Below are 19,665 nucleotides of genomic sequence, written 5' to 3'. Positions count from 1 at the left end.
AGCGCAAACGTAGATAAGTAGAAACTCCAAAACCCTTTAGGGAAAAAATAGGAGAACTACTAATGTCGTATTCTAGAACGTTTCTTCTTAACAAGGGGTCGATTTCGATTTACCTTCTCATATTCTTCGAGAAGATTGCGGGAGTTCAAAAGATTCTCAGGAGGTTCCCAGGTGTTCTCAGTATTAGGATATCCTTCCCACTTAACAAGATATTGCTCCTTATTGCGGTGCAATCGTTTATCCAAAATAGCTTCAACAAAATACTCCGTTCTGCCTTCGAGTAGGATACCAGGAGGTTTCTTAGGTTCTTCACCCGGTCGCTGGTAATAAGGTTCTAACAGGGTAACATGGAAGACAGGGTGCATAGATCCAAAGGTTCTCGGAAGATCTAATCGATATGCTTGCGATCCGATGGTGTTCAGAATTGTAAACGGTCCAAACCATTTATCTTCAAGCTTGCGGCATGGTCTAGAAGTTGCTATATTCAGGGAAGATAGGAGAACTGGATCTCCAATGGCAAAGGTTTTATCCTGATGCCTTCTGTTATAGTATTCCGCTTGCTTTTCGAAAGACTTTCGGACAGTAACTTGAAGCTTGCTCTGTATTTCTTGTAATTTCTCAACCCTTGCTGTAGCTAAGGGTTCTAGATCAACAGAAGTTGCAGATTCAGATTCTTTATCAATCACCCCTCTCGGTGGAACAGGATCGTAACCTAGTAGTGCTCGGAACGGTGGCATGCCAATAGATGCCTGGGAAACAGAATTGTAGGCAAATTGTGCCTGCGGAAGCAGATCCACCCAGTTATCCTGGTGGTAGTTCGAGTATGCTCGTAAGTAGTTCTCTAAGGTTTGGTTCTGGCGTTCCGTTTGCCCATCGGTTTGAGGGTGGAATGCCGTACTCAGATTGCGCTTAACTCGTAAATAATAACAGAATGTTGACCAGTAGTGACTGGTAAACAACTTGTCTCTATCAGATATGATAGACGAAGGCGAACCGTAATCGCTTAGAATAGTATCTATGAACAACTCTGCAAAATCAGGAGCAGTAATTGAAGTCATGCAAGGAAAGTACTTAGCTAGCTTAGTATAGCGGTCTAGTATGACCAAAATACTATCATAAGTGATTCCCTTTCGAACTACTGGTGGGTAATCCGACAATGAAATCCATGGCAAGAGAACTGAACGGCCTAGTAGGCACAGGAATTTTGGCAAGTTGCCCGTATGGCTTATGCCTCTTAGCTTTAACATGCTGGCAGATATCACACTCTCTGACGTACGTTTCGACGTCTTTTCGGAGCGTATTCCAGTAATACTTGCGACGTAGAAGCTCTAAGGTTCTGGCAATACCAAAGTGGCCTGCCCAGGGGTCATCATGATGAATTCGCAACAACTCCTGGGTGATTGCTTTGCTAGGGGGAACGTAGATAGCATGATTGCGATGTAGAAGTCCACGATCTTCATCTACTCGCCAGATGATCGAAGGATCTCCGGATGTATCGGAGGCTTCTCTAAGAATCCCAGGCTCCGCGCTATTCTCAACTTCTTGGCTTCGGGCTACAGTAAAGGCGTCCCTCTCCTGCAGTTCCTTAATGAAGTCTAGAAGCCGATTAGTAGGCGGTTCGTGGCCTGTTTCGTCCTCAGCAGCTCTTACCACTGCTAGACGTGGCACGAGAAGTTCATGACCTTCAGTGCCAGTTCCAAAGGAACCTCGGAAACAAGAATACTCTGCAGAACAATCTGAGCTTCCCCGTACCGAAGGCGACTCGGTATCTACTAAGCTGTTCTGACTAGAGCCATGAAGTCCCTGGCGGATCTTTTTCTGTAGTACCAGCAGCATGACAGCTTTGGGTCTACATCCCCAGGGGAAATGACATAGTCTGGACGTCTTGAAGGTGGATCGGCGGGGTTTAGCCGTCCTGGTCGATAGACCACATAGAAATCATAAGCAGATAGCTCTTCCGCCCAATGCGCCTGGCGGTTGTTCAAGCTTTTGTTACAAAGAAAGTATTTCAGATTATCATGGTCGGTTATGACCTGAATTGGGTACGGATTGCCTTGCAGATAGTGCCGCCAGTGGCGAAATGATGCCACTATAGCCAGAAGTTCCAAATCATGGGTGTCATAGTTCCTAGAAGCTCCAGAAAGCTTCTGTGAGAAAAATGCGATGGGCCTCCACTCTTTTCTTCGAGTAGGCACCGAATTACAGATGTTTTGGCTTCGTTCAGATGCTATTTTCATAGCTTCCTGGTAAGTTTCTGGTGGTGATTCAAGGCGTTGAGATAGAATGCCAGCAATACCATCCTTGCTTGCATCCGTTTCGACTTGGGTTTCCTTCCGCGGGTCATAATGGACCAGTAGAACAGCTTGTGCAAATGTTTCTTTCAGGTTTACAAAAGCTTTTCTTGCTGAATCACTAAGTAAGAACTTAGTTTGCTTGTCCTTAGCATTTCGAAGGAGATCCGTAAGAGGTGCGGCTATCCGTGAGAAAGCATATATAAATCTTCGATAGAAGTTTGCAAATCCTATGAAAACTTGAATATCTCGGATATTTTTAGGTTCTGGCCAACTTAGAATGGTTTCGACTCGGTTTCGATCCATGGCTATACCGGTAGGTGATACAATATAGCCAAGGAACTCAACCTCAGTGGTGAAAAAGGTGCATTTGCTTTCCTTAGCATAAAGTCGATATTTCCGTAAACGTTCGAAAATTAATCGGAGGTGTTTCGTATGATCTTCGGTATTTTGGGAATAGATAAGGATGTCATCGAGATAGACAATACAGCAGATATCAACAAGGCCTTTCAACACCTCATTGATATAAGATTGGAATGTAGCAGGGGCATTACAGAGCCCCATAGGCATAACACGGAACTCATAACTGCCGTATCGGGTTCGAAATGCAGTCTTCCATTCATCCCCTTCTGCTATCCGTATGCGATAGTAGGCATCTCGGAGGTCTATCTTAGAGAAGATGATGGCGTTCTGTAATCGATCTAACATTTCTTCAATGCGAGGAATTGGATATCGATCCTTTATAGTGATCTTGTTAAGGCCTCGATAATCTACGCAAAGGCGTAGAGTTCCATCCTTTTTCTTTGCGAATACGATAGGTGCAGCAGCAGGGCTCTTTGTAGGACGAACCCACTGCCGTGACAGCATCTCTTCTAGATATTTGCGTAGGGCATCTAGTTCTGCTATCGAAAGATTGTATAGAGGTCCGTAAGGGGGTTCCTTTCCATCTTGTAATCGAATATGATGTGATATGATGGGGTTCTCATCCAACTTGGCTGCTGCTTCAGCAGAAAAGATGTCCTTAAATTCAGTTAAAAGATCTTGTAGATTTTGAGGTAAGGTAGTCTCGTTAATAGAACATAGTCGTTCCGAAGAAGATTCGGTGTTGCCGTCCCAAAAGTAGAGTGGTGTTGTAGATGTTTCTTGCATAGAACGAATAAATTCTTCTGGTTCTGCTATTTCAATCCTAGTATCTCCGATTCGATGTCGCCATGATAGTGCTTTCCAATCGATCAAAGGATTAACTGTTCTTAACCAAGGAAGACCTAGATAAAGATCCTCATCTGCTAGGTTAACTGAATGGAAACTAAGTTTGCTCTCTCGAGTTTCACCTAGCCCATCGGTGGCTCTTTGAGTAGCATTAACGATGCCATATCGGTATCCTCGTCGTCCGTCAGGATATTGCACTTGAGATGGTGGTCCAATCCGTTTCCATCCTTTTGAAGTGGCGTAAGTGTGAGAGATATAGTTGAAATCTGCTCCAGAATCGACTAGGCATCGAATCGGCTCAGGACCACTAGGGGTGTCTAGTTGGATAGTGATATACATGCGGAATCTACCATCTAGTCACTCCTCATCCTCCTGAGTCTCTGTGATATGAGCTATCACAGGTGTCGGTTTCGGTTTACCAGTGGTTTGAGTTCGTTTTCCTTTCTTAGTACAATCCCTAAGGATATGACCTGTCTCCCCACAGAATAGGCAAAGATTGTTATTCATACGGTGCTGACGTTCTTCTATGGTGAGTTTTCCAGCTGAGGTTAAATTTCGTTGCGCCTTCGAAGGGGAACCATCAGAGTATCGCTTGGTTCCACGCTTATTGTCATTCTCTCTATTCTGTGAAAAGGACTCTTGCTTGTTGTTGCTCCTCCTAGTATGGCCCTTGTAAACGGCTTGAATTCGAGCAACTAACGCAAGTAATTCGGCTTGATTAGTAGGGGGATCATGGTGAGTTTGAATTTGATCCTGTATCGTGGTTGGCAACTTAGCAAAGAATACTGAGCAAATAATTTTTCCGGATCGGTTGCTAGACCATCGCGAATCTCATTAAATCTGGAGGCAAATTGTTGCACTGGCTGTTCCAGTGGGCACTTCAATTCCTCAAAGCGAATCGCTGCCGTAAAGCCACGGTTGCGTACATCCTCCAGATCGTTATGCAGGAATTCCTTAAAGTCCTTCCATGAAAAAGGTTGATTTAACCTTTCGAGCTCTTTCTCTTTAGTAGCCCAAGTGGTTTCGATTGTTTTCCGTAACCAACCCGAAGCATAAACGATCTTGACCTCATCGGTATCATACTGAGTTGGATTCAACTTGTATATACGTTCGAGAGCTCGTATGAATATATTATATTCATGTAGATTACTGCCATAATAGGCAGGTGGATCGGCAAGTCGGATTTCCCGCCGGTTTGCTGAGGCAGATACTGCTGGTGCTGATTCAGCGATCACTGATCGAGGAGTATTCGTAGGTTGTTCGGCCTCAGACATGATGATCAAGATGCTCGGTCCTTGTAAAGGTAAGGGATAGAGCGGATCAAACTGTAAGCAGCGATGTTGGAAATGGCTGCTTATATTTCGGTTGGTCCTTAGGACTCTACGAGGATCAAGCAGTAGGAGATAATACGGTGATATATCGGAGAGGATTCGGATCAAGTAGTTAGATATTGAGGGTGTAGAACGTAGGGGTCAGATTATAACAGAATGATCCGCTGGTCCCTAGAAGGTTGGACCAGCTGCTAGCTATATACACACAGTATCATAAGCAGATCGAACTTGCTATGATGTAGATGGCGTAGTATGATGCAAGTGGCAAGATAATGCCTTGATTTCAAACTTGATATGACGTTGGTGGTGCTATGTTCGGCGATGTCATATCCTGATATGACGTTGGTGGTGTTATGTTCGGCGATGTCATATCTTTAGGGCTATCGCTAATTCCGGCCTAGCACTGGCACCTTAGTGCGGGTTTCTTACAATTAATATATCATCACCACCATGACCAATAAGATGGATGATATTGAAAAACATATTCAGAATGTCATTGAAGTCTATAATGACAATCAAAAACAAAAAATCCTTTCTCTGACATGCAAATTCAACATTCCTTATCAATGTCTTTGAATGATAATCAATGGAAGAAAAACACACAATGCAAAGATTACACTGAATAAGAAGCTTAGCAAGAGTCAGAAGAATGTATTGAAAGAGTGAATAATTTATATGAATAGAAATAATTGCCTGCTGATTGCAAAGCAGATTCAAAATAATATAAATTTTATTTTTAAATATTATCATATCAATTTTTCAATCTTTTCATCTGTGATCAGCAAGATGTGAATCTATCAATATATATAAAACTTGAATGAATATAAAAAAATAAAATAAAAAATAATGAATCTGAAAAGAATTGTTGTAAAGAATATTAACTATATTAAAATGTGATTTAATTATTTAAAAATTTTATTTCAAAAATATGCATTTCAAATCTGTGATATCTACAACTTTAATAAGATTGATTTTCAAAAAAGTTAAGAATGCAGAGAATGAATTATTACTGTTTTTAAAAATTTGAATTCAATTATAATTTCATTATATTTTTGAGAATTGATTATTGTGATTGAATGTATTTCAACAAATGATGAGATATTGAATTTTTTCATCATTATAAAATTCAAAACTCATTTTGAAAATTGATATATATAAAACAATCTATTAAATGAATATACAATCACAATATCAGATACTAACTATATTAATGATGAGATTGACTTTATTTAAATTTAACATTTTAATAAAATTATTAAAAAATATCAATAAAGTAATTATTAATTGTTGTTTTTTGACAATTATAAATTTTATTTCATTGAAGAATTGTGATCTTCACAAAATTATTTTATATGAATTTTTTTCAAATTTAATTCATATACTACAACCACTAGATGAGGTGCTATTTCAGTAATATAAATATTATCATTTAAAAACAATTAATCAAATCATTTAATATGAATATAAATAATATGAAAAATATCAGTTTTTACAGAATTTAATTGATGTTTGTAAAAAAAATCTTTCAATTTTTTATTATTCAACTTGATTTTTAAATCATAACATTATTTTTTTTAATTTATAATTTATATTTAATAAATTAAATTCTAAAGTCTCTGACTGCTCTGAGCTGTGAATATATAAAGAAAATGATTTTTTTTTTCAATTAAATTATTTAATTACTTTCTTCTCATAATTATTCTTTCTGAAGACAATTGAGAAGTTACAATGTCATATTTGAATAATAAAGAAAATAATGCAAGATATAAAAAATATATTCAATTTCAAATCATTTTATTTGAGCAATCAATTACATAAGATTTTTCAAGACAGTTTTATACAAATGAAATTCAATGCTATGAAAAAAAATGAAATTGAAAATTACTATCTTACAGTCAAACATTGTAGCATTAAAAATACACATCAGCAGATTCAAGTAAGTAATATACTCACTGTGAGAAATGCAAATAAAAAGATCATGCAATATAAAAAAAAGAAGGCTGAAAAACAACATTATAAAAAGTCAAATATATTAGAAAAGATTTGAAGAAAAACACCACAGAATCAATTCAACAAGAGATTAATGATATATATGAACATCTAGTGAATAATACTGCTACTACAGATGATATAGATAAATTAATTATCATAGATTAGCTACATGATGTTGAGATATTGATTTTTGAAGTTCATATTATTCATATTTTTATTGTTACACTGTTTTTATTGTTACGGTGTGGCGCACCCACATCAGGTGTGGGTGCGCGCGGCACGATTAGTGACAAACGTGGTGAAACAAACAAACCACCGACTTTGACGATTTCATTGTCGGCGTTTTCGATTCTTCTCCCTCCACTATTTCATCAATTCTGCTTCGCCTCCCGCACATTCCATTATTTATACTGCGGGATAGGTGTTTCTTCCTTTTCTTCCTTTCTTCGAATATTAGACTTCTCTTCTTGAATATTATTGACGCCTTGTCCAGCGTATAACTACTATAATTCTTCTATACCCTGTTTATACCCCCCTTGAAATATGTCCATAGCATATTGAATAACAAGCGAGCCCGGCGCGATAGTTAATATATTTACTAAATTCATTCCTCATATCCTTTAGCTCTGTTTTTTTCTCGCCCCGACCTCCTATCCGTTGAAACCGGGCTGCTTCCCCCTCCTCAAATGGCCGCCATGGCCATCCCACGCTCACTGCGCAGAACGAACCCTATTACCCTCATTCTAGCTGGTCTACTCACGGTTGGGTTCCTTTTCTTTATCTTCTCTCCTTCGACTTCTGCCACTGCGTCCACTTTCCAAGAACGGAAAAACTATGCGGCTGCGAGCGTTCTCTCTCCTCCTTCCAAACCCTTCTTCAAGGAATCCCCGATGAAATCGAATGGCCGTCCTGCGCCGCCCCCAGTCGTCCGATATAATATGAATAACAACACTGCGACAACAGACTCGATCAAAAACCATGAGCGTGTGCTCATTCTTACGCCGCTAGCTAGATTCTACACAGAATACTGGGACAATTTGGTGAAGCTCTCATTCCCACATCAATACATCTCTCTGGGATTTATTATCCCGAAAACGCGGGATGGGAATGCTGCGGTATCAGCATTGCAGGCTGCTATTAAAAAGACCCAGTCAGGGCCGGTTGATGATAGATTTGCTAGCATTACTATCCTACGGCAAGATTTCGACCCCCCAATTCCATCCCAGGCTGAAAAGGAACGACACAAAATGGAAAATCAAAAGCAACGACGGGAATCTATGAGTCGGGCGCGGAACAGCCTTCTCTTTACGACATTGGGGCCGTCGACATCCTGGGTCCTTTGGCTCGACGCCGATATTATCGAGACCCCTGCGAGCCTGATTCAAGATCTGACAAAACACAACAAGCCCATCATCGTACCGAACTGCTATCAACGTTTCCAAAATCCAGACACAAAACAGATGGAAATACGGCCATACGATTACAATTCATGGGTAGACAGTTTGCAGGCACAGGAACTCGCCAAGGGTATGGGCCCGGATGAAATTCTGCTGGAGGGATATGCAGAAATGCCAACCTACAGAACACTGATGGCGCACATGGCCGACCTCTCTCCAAACCGGAATACCGATGTAATAATGTCACTTGACGGAGTCGGGGGAACAGCTCTGATGGTAAAGGCGGACGTTCATCGCGATGGCGCAATGTTCCCTGCCTTCCCTTTCTACCATCTAGTAGAAACGGAGGGTTTTGCAAAGATGGCGCGAAGACTCGGGTGGAAGTGCTTTGGATTGCCTAATTATTTTGTGAGTTCCCCACCTGTTTCCTACTTAGAGAAGCTGATACATCATACCAGAGTGCGTTGCATCTGTCGCTAATTTTTTCATTTTCCTACAGGTGTATCATTATGACGAGTAAACTGATTTGCATTCAACATACTTGACATTGATTCTCTATCAATTAGAAATCCGGGTTTACTATAAGTATTTTGGCTCCTCATATTTCATCTATTTGTTTCCTTCCGTAATTCTTGATCCGCTTTGGACTTTTTTACACTTTAATTTTCAATTTGCTTCCTTTTGGTCACGGAGTATCTAATGGTTTCTCTTCCCACATAACGTACTTCACCACTTTCTCAGCCATGTACCCATGTGACATAAAACTCAATTAAGTTATTCCTATCAAACTAACTAATTAACCTACTTAACATCACTATATAACCACTAGCCGTAGACATCAAATTAAACATGCAAGTCTTGCCTAGATGTTGCACACAGGCTTCATATAACTAGAGTAAAGAAGTATAAATATATATAGATAAAATTCACTAGTTATACAAGACCAGCTTCTATAGTAGATCACAGCTTTCATCATTTTAGTGCTTCGGCTCTTCACTGACTTGTCACTGATTTTCAAAGGATAGAACACTCAAAATAAGTTAATATTTACACTTAGAATTTCTGGATATGTGAATGTACTGTACAAAGATTGGAGCCGCATTGTTCTAACCCATGCTCACATACTACACTATATCTCATAGGTAGGTAGGCATAACGCAATACACTTGTTGGCTGTGTCGTTACTACGTATATTTCTCAAAAAACGTTCTGCCGTAACAACATGATTATCTCCAACCATGCAACCGCCATAACTTATATGCCCATCAAGAGAGAGGTAGAGTACATAGGACCTTCGTAATTTATGTAGGCGTCCTCAGCAAGAATTATGTTGTTATGTCGTTATTAAATACTAACGTGATCGTGGTGTTAATGTTGTGACACAAGGTGGGTGAGGTGAACGCGGTGAAGATGGTGTAACTATATATAATTGAGGCATTTTTATATTTAAATAGTGATCTACACAAAAAAAAAGACAGCTTTTGAAGAAGTACCAAAAGCACCCTTTCGTTCCTCGTTTCACGAGGTCAAAGTATTCATCGAACTCCAAATTCAAAAGATTTGTTAATCATCATTGACCGAGTTACTCAAGCTCTTCTTATTCCTGTTGGTCATATTCACTCCAAACGATGCCTCAATCAAGCCCACGATATGCTAGACAGAAAATAGTCAGTAAACTAAAACAAATATATAATCCTCGACCCAACTTACCAAAGCATAATTCCCGCCCCAGCTGCCATTGCAATAAATTGTTTAACTGCCTTGCTCAACTCATGCCCTTTATCCCTGCCCGTCTCCAATAGCTCAGGAATAACTGCAACAGTGCCCACATACAAAAATGTTCCCGCAGTGAATGGAAGAAGCATATCTTTCATTGTCAAACTCGTGCCAAGAAGGCCTGTTTGCAACGCCCTCACCCCAGAATCCGAGAAGTCTCCTACTTCGCTGTTGTTGCCAAACTCTTGAACCGCGATTCCAATGAAGGTTCCTAGGAACGCTCCAATGGCAGTGAGGAATTGGGCACCCATTGCCTTCCGCTTGGAAAAGCCAGATTGGATCAGTAGTGCAAAGTCACCGACCTCATGGGGGATTTCATGAAAGAAAACTGCAACAGTCGTTGTTGCGCCGATGGTTGGGGAGGCGTAGAAAGATGAGGACATGGCGAGCCCGTCGGTAATATTATGAGTGAAGTCCGCGATTAGGTTGAGATATCCACCTAGCTTTGTGCTCGGGTTTATTTCCCTCCCGTCGGTCTCCGACAGACCGTTTGTCTCAGGTTTGACGTTTGGTTTGCGCTTCTTCAGCTCGCCTTTGTTCTCCCTATTGGAGGTTGCGGAGCTGGAGGATATTGCCATATTATCTTCCACTGCATGACTATGGCTGTGGCTATGATCATGTCGATCCTCTCCCCCGGTAGCGATACGGAGCCCCTTGTCCATGGCCACGAATGTCAAGAATCCTACGAGGATAGCAAGACCAAGGAGAATGTTTCTATTTGGTTCGACGAGAACAAAGCGGGCATGTTCGGGGGAATCTTCACCTAGGAATATCTCGGGTAGAAGATGAAAGAGAGTATCGCCGAGAAGTCCACCAACCGCAAACGCAACCATTATCGATAACGAGGAAGGATCGATGTTTGGAGGACATAATGCCAGGAGGAAATCTGCCAATTGTGAGAATGGAACTGTTTCAGGGCTCAGCTGATATGACGCATACTGGGTGGTCCTGATATGTAGAATGTTGCTAGTACAGCATTTACCGCTGGACTGCCAGGGAAAAGCACCGCGAAGAGTTGAGAGGTGAAGCCTGTGGATTCGGGGCTTGTTGCAAGTTTGTGCGCGTTCAGTTCTTGGACAAAAGGGCATTCCTAGTTTAATTGATCAATCATTTATGATGTTCCGCCATTCAGTTTCAAAATCGGTAAATGAAAGTGTTTCGTACTTGTAACTTGGCTTCTATCTCTGACGCTGAGAGCTGTTCAACGGGTATCTGCTCGCGTGAGCTCTTAGTCGCCGCGAGACATGTGAGGAGTAGAATAGTAAGTGGGAACAACGCCCGATGGCGTCGTGAGATATAAGAAAGCATTTAAATAGGTAGGGCGCTTGCGCCCAATGATCATGGAAGATCGATTGTCAAAATCCTTGGTTGATTTGAATCCTGAGGTTTGAAAGTTGTTGCATTCGAATGAAGCCAGCGACTCCAGGGCTAGATGTAAGAGACACGTGATTTATTTTGGAATTGATTTTCGGCTATGGGTTGAGAAGTTCCCGAGTGCAGTATTTCCTGGGTATGAAGTGCCATGTACTTTGTCATCAGAAAGGCGTTATAATAATTAGACGAAACGAAACGACAGAATGCGGGCCCATCTTTCAACCGATTTAGAAAAAAAAGAAGAAGAAAAGAAGAAAAGAAAATGCTTCAGGTATCAAAAAAAAATTACAACACCCCCTTTGTACTCCCTACCTCCCCACCGCCTCCAACCTCTCCATCCCCTCTTCTCCGACAAGCCAGTCTCGTCGCTACCGCAACAGCCTTAAAAGCGCTCTCTGCCCGATGATGATCATTATCCCCATAAACACATCCAACATGTAATGTGACGCCCGCCGCCTGCGCGAAGCTCGCAAGTCCATGCGAAATCATCTCCGTACTCAATGCGCCGACCTTCTCGCGCTTCAGGCCTAGGTTTATCACACTGTATGGACGGGAGGAGATGTCGATTACTGCCCACGAGAGGGCTTCGTCGAGGGGGGCATCCCCGCGGGCGAATCGGACAAGGGAGACGCGGGGGCCGAGCGCTTTTGTGAAGGCGGTGCCGAGCGCAAGAAAGACATCTTCCACTGTGTGGTGGTCGTCGACTGAGGAAGTGAATTAGCGACTTGCTTTTCTTCTTTGATCTTGTATGGGAGAGAAACATCCATGAGTGAAGGAGGCGGGGTGACAGAAGAAACTGCCGCCAAACTCCTGCAAAGCAGAAAATAGGTATCCAGTAAATAAGAGAGGGGGAAGCTAACTGATCAAATCCCCTTTACATCGCACTGCCAGACTCCATCCAGCATGCTTCGCTAGCGCATGTAGTAGGTGATCCAGAAACCCTATGCCGGTAGTTATGGTGATCTGTTGCGAGGGAGTGAATTGAGTGGAATGTGCTGCTTCAGGAGGAGGTATTATGCGGAAGGATTCCTCTGAGTTTGTCCGTGGGAAGTGCTCGCACGGTTCGTAGGCCGGGAGCACGCCACCATCGAGTGAGAGGGAGACTTGCACCTTTGTCTCGTTGGTTAGGCGGGTAACGGTAGTGCTGCGAGGGGGGAGGGACATGGATGGAACTTCCGAGTATGATATACCCTTATGTCAGGATGGTCGGTGGCTTTTTGGGTATTCAATTGGATTGCAAATAAATCGTTGAGGGATGAATATGGCGATAGAAATGCCTATGGAATTCTAGTTTCCACAATATGTTTGCCGATCGGATAAATATATGTCCGAGTCACTCTCAACCTCAGGGCTCCTTTCGGCTTTTTAGATCCGAACGAGGACAGCGAGGGCGGGGACGAAAAGAAACCAATCCCTCACACCTACCGATCAACCTGACTAATTTATCGCGTTTCGAGGTGTGATGGCTATAAATTGAGCGTCGTTGTTGTGGAAGAAGTCCTAGGCTATCTATCAAATAATAGCTTCCCTGCTTTCAACTGTATCCTCCGCGACCCTCCGCCGCACGCAGACAAGAAATTTATCTTTATATGCAGATGAACCCTATATGTTCGATATTCGCATACAGCGGGGCTCATACATATAAAACATAACACAATGCCAGCACCCTCGAATCAGCGCGGAGACATTGACCCGCCCCCCGAAGTCATGCAAGAAGCTGTCAAGGGTTTCTTCACTGGTGCCGCTCGTGTACGTCTAAACCCGTTTAAATTTAAGTAGAGGAAAGGAAAGGAAAAGGGCAAGGGCTTCAAATACCATCTCTTCTTCTACTACATCAAAAAATAAATTAAAAAAAAGAAAAATGTATCCAACCCCACAGTCAGGAAATAACCAAAGTAGAAGAAAATGAAGAAAAAAGAACTGCTAACAGACCCGGCTTCCCTCTAACACCCTCCAGTACGGTTCGATCTCCATCCTCGCGCACTTAATCCTCCTCCTTCCACACCCACTCCGTTTTGCCTCCTCTAATCCTCCCTCCAACACCTCCTCATCCCCAAGCTCTCCAATGTCTAGTTCCCATGGACACCCCGAACCCAAGCGCAGACCTACCCCACACACTCCCCTCCTCTACCGCCCCTTAACCTCCCTCTCCGCCAACCTCGCCCCAATCTCTCGCATCTACCGCGGCCTGACTCCACAGTTCAAGGTGTTTCTGCAGCTGAGCTCAATGACGCTGGGCGGTTGTATCTGGGCGGAGAAGAGGGTGAATGAGTATTTGGATGTTATGAGGAAGCTGAAACGGGTGGAGAGGCTGGAGGCGGAAGGTGGGAGGTAAAAGCAAGCTGGGCGAAGCGGCGATGCCTCTTTCTGCGCATGTCTTGCATGTTTTTGTATAAATACTTAGTTGCTTGATAACCACATCTTACCTCTCTCATGAGCCTACTTCTATGCGTTCTTCCATCCAAGCGAATGTTGTCATGTATGGGCTTCAGATTCCGAGGATATTATCGTGACGTCACCCTGCGATTGCCAGGATTTGTGACTTCAGGCTGTTTTCCTTGTTCCAGAAAGGTGTGCCAGTCGTAGAGTGCGTCGGTTCAACATTCAGCATTGTGATCTTGTGTTAACCAAATATCTCGCGAGGATCCCGACTTCTTGTTCGATGATGTTCGATGATTAAGCGACAATGCACTGGTACATAATACATGCACAGTACATGCCGCTCTCTTCTCCGCCTTCGATCAACTCAGGGCTAAGTTGCGACAACTCACCGGTCCACTTGCTAGAAACCCGCATTAATAGAAGGTGAGTTCTGCAAGAATTGGTCAATTCACGTTCTGTAGGCTTCCAACATTCGAGAAGGTTTCCACAACGGGATTGAGAATTACACCACAGCTTTGGAGACGTCCACCACCAAATCGATACGGCGTCGTTGTCCCTGGAGTCTGCTCTTCTAAAGGGGAGCCTATTTTAGCGTCTTCAATTAACCACCAAGATTTGACCAATCGATGGGCCTGTTGGGGGACTGTTTCGCTAGTATGGAGTAAGGTTAAGAGTGTAGCAGTTTTCCAACTTTTGAAATCCATATTCCTCACATTCTTGGACTTTGCTTGATGAAATATTCAATGATGGCAGTCCAAAGGTCTCTGGAATAAATGTGCCATCGCTCAACGTCATGGAAACGCTCAAGATATCCTTTGGACCATGATGCTCTGGTATTTCTTTAAAAATGGTCGTCAGACCATCTTCTAGCCTCAGCTAAATAGTTAGTTAACTAATGAGGAATCATTCTGGAGGTCGTCAACGCCATTACGTAGAGATGTCAGAACTCCATCCCATGAGGTCTCTGAGCATTGTTATAGGATCTGATCATAGTGATGGCCGTCGTTAGAACTCTCTGAGCATCAGATACATAACATAATGGATGTTGAGAGTTATCTCCGCTAAAGAATGTAGCCACCTCGCTAGTGGCCAACCCATACCTTGATATTTAGCAACCTAGGTCTATCAAGAACCTTTCGCTAAGCAAGCCATGTTTAACGCTGTTGCTGGCTTAGGGCTGGATTGGACCTAGGTACAGGTATACAACTATGGAATAAGGTTGCTTAAGTTCCATGGGCCGAACTCATAGCCCAACGGCAAGGGAGCCGAGCTTCCGTTGGGAGCAATGGAGACTCTATTGCATATTAAGATGATGATTCACTATCGATATCTCGCTATTCGCTTGTCTGTGCTCTGTTTCTTCTTTATTGGGCTGCCGATTGCTCATCATCCATCTCTGTTTTTCACTATTCTTCGCGTGGATACGGTTTCATACTGTGGCAGATCTAAATATATTGTCCTCTAGCACTCCGTATTCATAAGAATGGATCCTGTCCGACTATCTGTCTGCCATTTCTAAGTCGATCCGGCTGCCCGACCTAACCTCGCTGCAATCTGATAGCCTGCTGTGACATATATGGTCTCTCTACCTGGGTCATGGATACAACAGAATCACCGCTCCTAGAAACTTTCATCACCACACCCAAGCACAGCCTGGAAGCTGATCGGCCAATCTCACCCTCGTCAAACTCACTGGAGCCAATCGTCTTCTTTCCTAAAGGTATATACTCTTCCTCCTTGAATGTCCGCGAGCGAAAGCAGGCCAGATCGCAAAGTTGTATATAGCTAACATAAAGAAATACATACAGCACGATGGCCAGATCCGAACCGGAACGCTGTGGCACGAATGAACCCGATCACTATTGCTCACCGCGGCGCCAAAGCCAAGTTCCCAGAGAATACTATGAGCGCGTTTATCCACGCCATCGATGTTGGTGCACAAGTCATTGAGACTGACCTGCACCTTTCCAGGGACGGGGAAATTGTTCTATCTCATGTATGCTGAGACATTTCTTTGTTATATAAATATACCTCCATGCATTTCTCGAAAAACTCGAGTCAAGTGCTTTTATTTTCCGTTTTTGTTTCAAAATTCTAAAAACAAAAAACCCCGATCATCAACATCAAGGATGCAACCCTCCAACGCTGCTTCGGTGTGAAAAAACGGATCATCGATTGTGATTGGCAATATCTCAGCACTCTACGGACGACAGTAGAACCTGTTGAATTCATGCCCCGCTTGGTTGATTTGCTGCGGTACGTTTCTGCTGCGCCTGAGCGGAAAGACGTTTGGATTCTATTAGATATCAAGGTACGCTTTGCCATTCGCCGATGCATACATAGTTACACTTATATCCAATTTCCAACCGTTCATTCTTTGCCATGCCATGCCATGCACATCGTACTAATCTATACTACTTCCAAATAAAACAGCGTGACAACCATCCCGAAACCATCATGGACACTCTTGCAGACTTACTCCGCTCCACCCCCTCAGAACACAAGCCGTGGAACGAGAGGATAATCCTCGGCTGTTGGACAGTGAGTTCACCTTCGCTGATGAAAATGAATAAATCAAACAGATATATATAATGTCCTATATATCTCGGATTTACAAAATAATAATAATAATAATAATTACCGTCCTCCATCAGACTAAATACCTTTCCCTCGCCCACCGCCTTTTCCCGGCCTACCCAGTCTCCCTAATCTCCTTCTCCCTCGCCTTCGCCCGCCAATTCCTGAAGGTCCCCCACATAATCTTCAACATGAATATGCACGCGCTCATGGGCCCTGGGGGTGCGCAATTCCTCGCCGACGCCAGGGAGGCGGGGCAGCAGGTCTTCGCGTGGACTGTGAATAGGAAGGAGTTTATGCGGTTGTGCATTCGGCGCGGGCTCGATGGGGTTGTCACTGATGAGGTGGAGTTGTGTCGGCGGACTTGCGGCGGGCGGAAGGATGGGCCGTGTCGTTTGCCTGAGAATGGGGGAGATGATGATCGCGATGACGGGCTAACCGTGCTGCAACGCGCTGGTGTGCTGGTTAGGGCTGTGCTCTTGTACGCGGTGGGGAGCCTGTTTACCGTTGTTTATCGGGTGGATTTAGATCACTTTATTTATGGGTTGTATCATGATGGGAACGGAAAAGAATATGAATAGAGGGCCCTAGAATTTTTCCCGTTTTCTAAACTGAGCTAGATGAAGTTGTATGTTTTACAATGAATAAGGAGCATGGTAAATATGTGTGACCGCTATGTGCATGTTGTCTTCAATAGCCTTCTTTCCGTGTCGTATCATCTTCACAACTACAGCACCAGAAAGGACAGGAGAAATATAGCCTAACATCTAGCTGCGCAGATACACGATGTACCAAAATAAATACGCCAGGTATACTTGCTCTTCCATTTCCGAAGCTAGAAAGGTAGGTTTTTTACAACAAAAAACGCAATCATATACACCATTTACGTCAACAAAAAGAGAAATAAAAAGGGACAAAAAAACCCAAGCAAGAAACAGGGGAAGGAAACAGAACGAGAAGGTGATTGGTCCAAATATGCTCATGTACATGTAGATTTAAAGAGAAGAAAGGAAATACCAACTAAAATCATAACACAATAACAGGCAACATATCATCCCTTGTTCTCCCCCACCCAAAAATTCCCGTTTTTTGCGTTTGTTTTATTGGTGGGAAAACAAAACCCTAGGGACTGTGGTAAAGATGATAATATGAATGTACAAGGAAATATTGTATCTACGGATCTTGTAATTCGTGAGAGCCCCAAATAAAAAGGGAAAAGTTCATGATACAGTGAAGTGGGCCAGCCGAGGGGTTAGGCGTTAGGAAAAACAATTTAGTATTCCAGGCTTGGAGTCTGGCCCTTCACACGTCCGATGACGATGTGAGAGGCATATTTAGGGATGACCTCGTCGTCGTGAAGCATCTCAAATTCTAAAGTCAAAGGAGAAGGGAAGGTAGTTAGCATTTTCAAGCCATGATGAGCATTAAAAGGTCAGCACCGGTGCAGAAAACGTGACGCTTACCTTCCGTTGCATCCTTGCCCATATGGCTGAAGAGAGCCTGGGCCCCACCAGGGTGCTCATCGAGCCAATTAGAGACATCCATCACGACACCCTTAACAACGATCCATAGGTCATCTTTCTTGTTGTGCTTGGCAACCTCTTCCATTGTGAACTCCTTATTAGGGACCTTGAAGTTCGCGATGTCCGCAGCACCATCTGCGGCCTTGGCAGATGCAGCAGATGCAGTAGAAGGGCTTGTGGCCGCTACAGGAGCAGGAGCAGCTTGGACAGAAGTTGAGGCACCACTTGCACCAGATGGAGTAGTCCATTCAACGGACACTTTGCCCGGCTGGGACGGATCGATGTGGAGGGATATTTGGTTTAGGCGAGATGAAGCGAGAGCTGAGGGGTTAGAGAGGAGTTCCTGGAAGAGGAATTGGCTGGCGGAGTCACCAGCAACACGCCCGTAAACAACACATCCTAAAAGAGAGGAACCACCAAGACGATTGGCACCATGGACACCACCAGCAAGCTCACCGCAGGCAAATAGACCCTCAAACGGTTTCTTTTCCGAGTTCAAAACTTGAGCCTTGTCGTTGATCTCAATTCCACCCATTGTGAAGTGGAGAACGGGTTGCATGAGCGCAACATAGAAAGTATCATCAACACTCATAGGGCCATTGTGGAAGTATTTCTTCCCAAAGGGATCCTTCTTCTTACCATCAGCAATCTGATTGTATTCGTCGAAGGTCTTCCTAAGAGCAGCTTCTCCGCAGCCAATATCCTTAGCCAGCTCTTTGCCGGTCATCTTCTTCATCAGGCCACGGCCGGAATAGTGGCGAGTGTGGAAGTCAAGGACATTGGAAGCTTTGCTGTTAAGTATAAGGCGAATTGGCCACTTGCCCTTCTCCTTCTCTTTCCACATTTCGCCAGACACATAATCTCGGTGGCCCAGCTCATCAGCGAATCGCTGGCCTTCAGAGTTAAGGAGGAGACCTCCCTCCCCACGAAGAGCTATTTACCAAACATTATTAGTTAACGTAGTTCCTTTTGACGGGCAAATATATCAAACGTGGAAGATACCTTCGGCAGCCAAGAACTTCCACTTGGAGTCAGGATCCTTAGGATCAATGAGGCCAGTTGGGTGAACTTGGACCTTATCCATATCAATACCATTAGCACCAATGGCCATGAGCATTTTCTGGCCATCACCTGTGGCATGGACACCGTTGGTGCTGGACAGATGGAAGGTGTCCGGTCTCCATTTTTTCAGGAGAGAATCTTCCGTGAAATCAGCAGCGTATCCACCAGTGGCCAAAACAACAACGCCATCGGCCTTGTGGGTCTCGCCATTATATTCATAGGTGACGCCAGTGATCTTGTTTCCTTCCTTGTTGACTGCGGTGACACGGGCCTTCTTAAGCACCTGTACGCGGTTTGGCTCGCTTTGTGTGAGCTCCTCGAGGCGCTGCATCAGAGCATATGTGATAGCCATACCGGGGAATTTGGCATCATGGCCGCGATGGGTGCGGGGGAAGGAATGCCCTCTGGATAAACCAGCCAGTCATTAGCATTCCTAGAAATATCGTATTTGAAAGGGGTATGATGCAGGAAGAGCAAGCATGGGACAAGTGATTGGATTGTAAAAAACAGAAAGGAAGAAAGAACCAAGGATACGAACCCGAGTCGCGAAACAAGAGTAAGATCAAGCTTGAAGATCTCTTGCAGCCAATGAATAGCGGAGGCAGAGTTGTAAGTAAGGACCTTAATTAGATCTAGGCGAGCCTTGTCTCTGGCAGATTGGAGAGTATCCTCGTAGAACTGTTTCACACTATCCTCATATACCGCAGATCAATCTGTGTCCGTGTGAGAGCACCATTGATGCCTGAAGTGG

At 43.6% G+C, this 19,665-nt stretch overlaps 6 protein-coding genes across 6 annotated transcripts; 3 read left to right on the top strand and 3 right to left on the bottom strand.

Annotated features, from left to right (window-relative positions):
• Positions 1-59: 59 nt before the first annotated feature.
• On the bottom strand, positions 60-4,774 carry HCAG_03328 (hypothetical protein; the record flags this gene model as incomplete). Its single annotated transcript, XM_001541181.1, has 6 exons — positions 60-1,015; positions 1,140-1,575; positions 1,854-2,404; positions 2,606-3,853; positions 4,010-4,195; positions 4,546-4,774. 6 exons carry the CDS (start codon positions 4,772-4,774, stop codon positions 60-62), a joined length of 3,606 nt encoding a protein of 1,201 aa, XP_001541231.1.
• A 2,744-nt stretch (positions 4,775-7,518) lies between these two features.
• HCAG_03327 (alpha-1,6 mannosyltransferase subunit (Mnn9)) lies at positions 7,519-8,740 on the top strand (the record flags this gene model as incomplete). The annotated part of the gene is made up of 2 exons (XM_001541180.1): positions 7,519-8,628; positions 8,720-8,740. 2 exons carry the CDS (start codon positions 7,519-7,521, stop codon positions 8,738-8,740), a joined length of 1,131 nt encoding a protein of 376 aa, XP_001541230.1.
• A 1,117-nt stretch (positions 8,741-9,857) lies between these two features.
• On the bottom strand, positions 9,858-12,534 carry HCAG_03326 (imidazoleglycerol-phosphate dehydratase; the record flags this gene model as incomplete). Its single annotated transcript, XM_001541179.1, has 6 exons — positions 9,858-9,873; positions 9,931-10,882; positions 10,936-11,086; positions 11,161-11,193; positions 11,683-12,056; positions 12,231-12,534. The coding sequence occupies 6 exons, from the start codon at positions 12,532-12,534 to the stop codon at positions 9,858-9,860; spliced, it is 1,830 nt and encodes a 609-aa protein (XP_001541229.1).
• A 492-nt stretch (positions 12,535-13,026) lies between these two features.
• On the top strand, positions 13,027-14,761 carry HCAG_03325 (predicted protein; the record flags this gene model as incomplete). The annotated part of the gene is made up of 5 exons (XM_001541178.1): positions 13,027-13,119; positions 13,328-13,694; positions 14,157-14,175; positions 14,214-14,413; positions 14,688-14,761. 5 exons carry the CDS (start codon positions 13,027-13,029, stop codon positions 14,759-14,761), a joined length of 753 nt encoding a protein of 250 aa, XP_001541228.1.
• A 587-nt stretch (positions 14,762-15,348) lies between these two features.
• Positions 15,349-17,328, top strand: HCAG_03324 (predicted protein; the record flags this gene model as incomplete). Its single annotated transcript, XM_001541177.1, has 7 exons — positions 15,349-15,472; positions 15,561-15,748; positions 15,881-16,063; positions 16,186-16,293; positions 16,407-16,810; positions 17,109-17,172; positions 17,323-17,328. 7 exons carry the CDS (start codon positions 15,349-15,351, stop codon positions 17,326-17,328), a joined length of 1,077 nt encoding a protein of 358 aa, XP_001541227.1.
• Positions 17,329-17,602: 274 nt separating this feature from the next.
• On the bottom strand, positions 17,603-19,650 carry HCAG_03323 (hypothetical protein; the record flags this gene model as incomplete). The annotated part of the gene is made up of 5 exons (XM_001541176.1): positions 17,603-17,700; positions 17,793-18,785; positions 18,855-19,318; positions 19,453-19,592; positions 19,648-19,650. 5 exons carry the CDS (start codon positions 19,648-19,650, stop codon positions 17,603-17,605), a joined length of 1,698 nt encoding a protein of 565 aa, XP_001541226.1.
• Positions 19,651-19,665: the final 15 nt, after the last annotated feature.

Source organism: Histoplasma capsulatum, genomic scaffold (assembly GCF_000149585.1).
Source record: "Histoplasma capsulatum NAm1 scaffold_3 genomic scaffold, whole genome shotgun sequence".
Lineage (NCBI taxonomy): Eukaryota > Fungi > Ascomycota > Eurotiomycetes > Onygenales > Ajellomycetaceae > Histoplasma > Histoplasma mississippiense.
Note: the sequence above shows the minus strand (reverse complement) of the source record. Positions and strands in the feature narration are given on the sequence as shown.